This window comes from Nerophis ophidion, linkage group LG15, assembly GCF_033978795.1.
Source record: "Nerophis ophidion isolate RoL-2023_Sa linkage group LG15, RoL_Noph_v1.0, whole genome shotgun sequence".
Lineage (NCBI taxonomy): Eukaryota > Metazoa > Chordata > Actinopteri > Syngnathiformes > Syngnathidae > Nerophis > Nerophis ophidion.
The window spans coordinates 9,185,823-9,188,197 of NC_084625.1; the positions used below are offsets into that span (position 1 = coordinate 9,185,823).

The window sequence follows — 2,375 nt, forward strand, 5'->3', positions numbered from 1 at the left end:
AGCCTGCAGCTGATTGGTGCTCCTTGTTTGTCACATGATGACGCTGATGAGGCTGTCGTTTAAAGGTTAAAGGTCAGCTTCAGAAGATGGGCCCTCTCCAGCCGATGAACATCTTTCTTCGACAGGAAGTAGACCGCATGCAGCAAGTCATCAGCAGCGTACGGCGCACGCTCACTGACCTCAAGCTGGCTATTGACGGTCAGTCACACAGACACACACTTATGTCACACACTATGTCGTTAAAGGCCTACTGAAAGCCACTACTAGCGACCACGCAGTCTGATAGTTTCTACATCAATGATGAAATATTAACATTGCAACACATCAATCAATCAATCAATGTTTATTTATATAGCCCCAAATCACAAATGTCTCAAAGGACTGCACAAATCATTACGACTACGACATCCTCGGAAGAACCCACAAAAGGACAAGGAAAACTCACACCCAGTGGGCAGGGAGAATTCACATCCAGTGGGACGCCAGTGACAATGCTGACTATGAGAAACCTTGGAGAGGACCTCAGATGTGGGCAACCCCCCCCCCCTCTAGGGGACCGAAAGCAATGGATGTCGAGCGGGTCTAACATGATACTGTGAAAGTTCAATCCATAGTGGCTCCAACACAGCCGCGAGAGTTCAGTTCAAAGCGGATCCAAGACAGCAGCGAGAGTCCCGTCCACAGGAAACCATCCCAAGCGGAGGCGGATCAGCAGCGTAGAGATGTTCCCAACTGATACACAGGCGAGCGGTCCATTCTGGGTCCCGACGAGACATGCCAATACGGCCTTTTTAGTTTACTAAATTACAATTTTAAATTTCCCGCCGAGTTTCTTGTTGAAAACGTCGCGGAATGTATGATGACGCGTGTTTGGGACGTCTCGGGTTGTAGCGGACATATTAGCCCAGTACCACTTACGGCTAAAAGTCGTCTCTTTTCATCGCATAATTACACAGTGATTTGGACATCCGTGTTGCTGAATCTTTTGCATTTTGTTCAATTAATAATGGAGACAATAAATAAGGATGCTGTTGGTGGAAAGCGGTGGATTGCAGCTGCCTTTAGCACCGAAACACAGCCGGTGTTTCTTTGTTTGTTGTGAAGCTTTAACACAGAGCGGTCAAGCGAACATTATTTCTCTACGTCAACCAGCAAGTTTTTGGATGGGAAAATTGTGATATTAAGTCAGCTCTTACCGGAGACTTCGGTGGATTATGGGATCTCCTCCTGTAGCTGTCAAAAAGGCAGCTGTGATCTTGGCTCCTCGGCTTCTCTCAGACACACTGGTGTTCACCGCAGCCATCTGACTTTCAGGTATGACAGTATAATCTCACTAAAATATGATTAACACAATAAGCACATAGGTGATTTTACAGAATTATCCTAGTAAATGTGTCTAATTACATCTGAAATGCACCCACTGCCGCCGCCCGGAGCAGTCGATTTTTCTTTTTTTTAGTGCCTCACTCTAACGTTCCTCATCCACAAATCTTTCAATTCATGGGGAAATCGTCGCTTTCTCGGTCCGAATAGCTCTTGCTGCTGGAGGCTATGATTATAAACAATGTTCGGATGTGAGGAGCTCCACAACCCGTGACGTCACGCGCACATCGTCTGCTACTTCCGGTAAAGGCAAGGCTTTTTTATTAGCGACCAAAAGTTGCAAACTTTATCGTCGATGTTCTCTACTAAATCCTTTCAGCAAAAATATGGCAATATCGTGAAAGGATCAAGTATGACACATAGAATGGACCTGCTATCCCCGTTCAAGTAAGAAAAGCTCATTTTAGTAGGCCTTTAAGACCCGCCTCTTCCTGCCGCAGGAACCATCATTATGTCAGAAGACCTACGTGACGCTCTGGACTGCATGTTCGACGCTCGCATTCCCAGCGCTTGGCAGCGGCTCAGCTGGGCGTCGGCCTCGCTGGGCTTCTGGTACAGTGAGCTTCTGGAGAGGAACCAGCAGCTCTCAAGCTGGATCAGCGCCGGGCGGCCCCTCCAGTTCTGGCTCACAGGCTTCTTTAACCCGCAGGTGAGTCGAGTGAGATGACGGACGCGGAAGTTACGGCTCCTGATTGGTCGTTTATGTCTTAAGGGCTTCTTGACCGCCATGCGTCAGGAGACGACACGTTCCAACTTGTCCAGGGGCTGGGCCTTGGATACAGTCGCCCTTAGCAACGATGTCACCAAGATGATGCGGGAGGATGTTTCAGCTCCTCCTGCTGAGGATGTGGGCGGAGTCTACATATATGGTCTGTTTCTGGAAGGTGCTGGATGGGATCGGCGTGGTGCCAAACTTACAGAAGCCCCTCCCAAGGTAAGTGCGCCGGTTAAAGCCGCAGTAAAGAACTAATGAGCCTCTCTGCCGCGGTCAG

General features: G+C 48.7%; 1 protein-coding gene across 1 annotated transcript in view; it reads left to right on the plus strand.

Annotated features, from left to right (window-relative positions):
- LOC133569904 (dynein axonemal heavy chain 5-like) overlaps positions 1 to 2,375 on the plus strand; it is an 88,218-nt gene that overhangs the window by 85,289 nt on the left and 554 nt on the right. Inside the window, exons 92-94 of the mRNA XM_061922492.1 lie at positions 66 to 198; positions 1,824 to 2,032; positions 2,096 to 2,317. Of these exons, the coding sequence (XP_061778476.1) occupies positions 66 to 198; positions 1,824 to 2,032; positions 2,096 to 2,317 (564 nt within the window). The remainder of the gene's footprint in view (positions 1 to 65; positions 199 to 1,823; positions 2,033 to 2,095; positions 2,318 to 2,375) is intronic.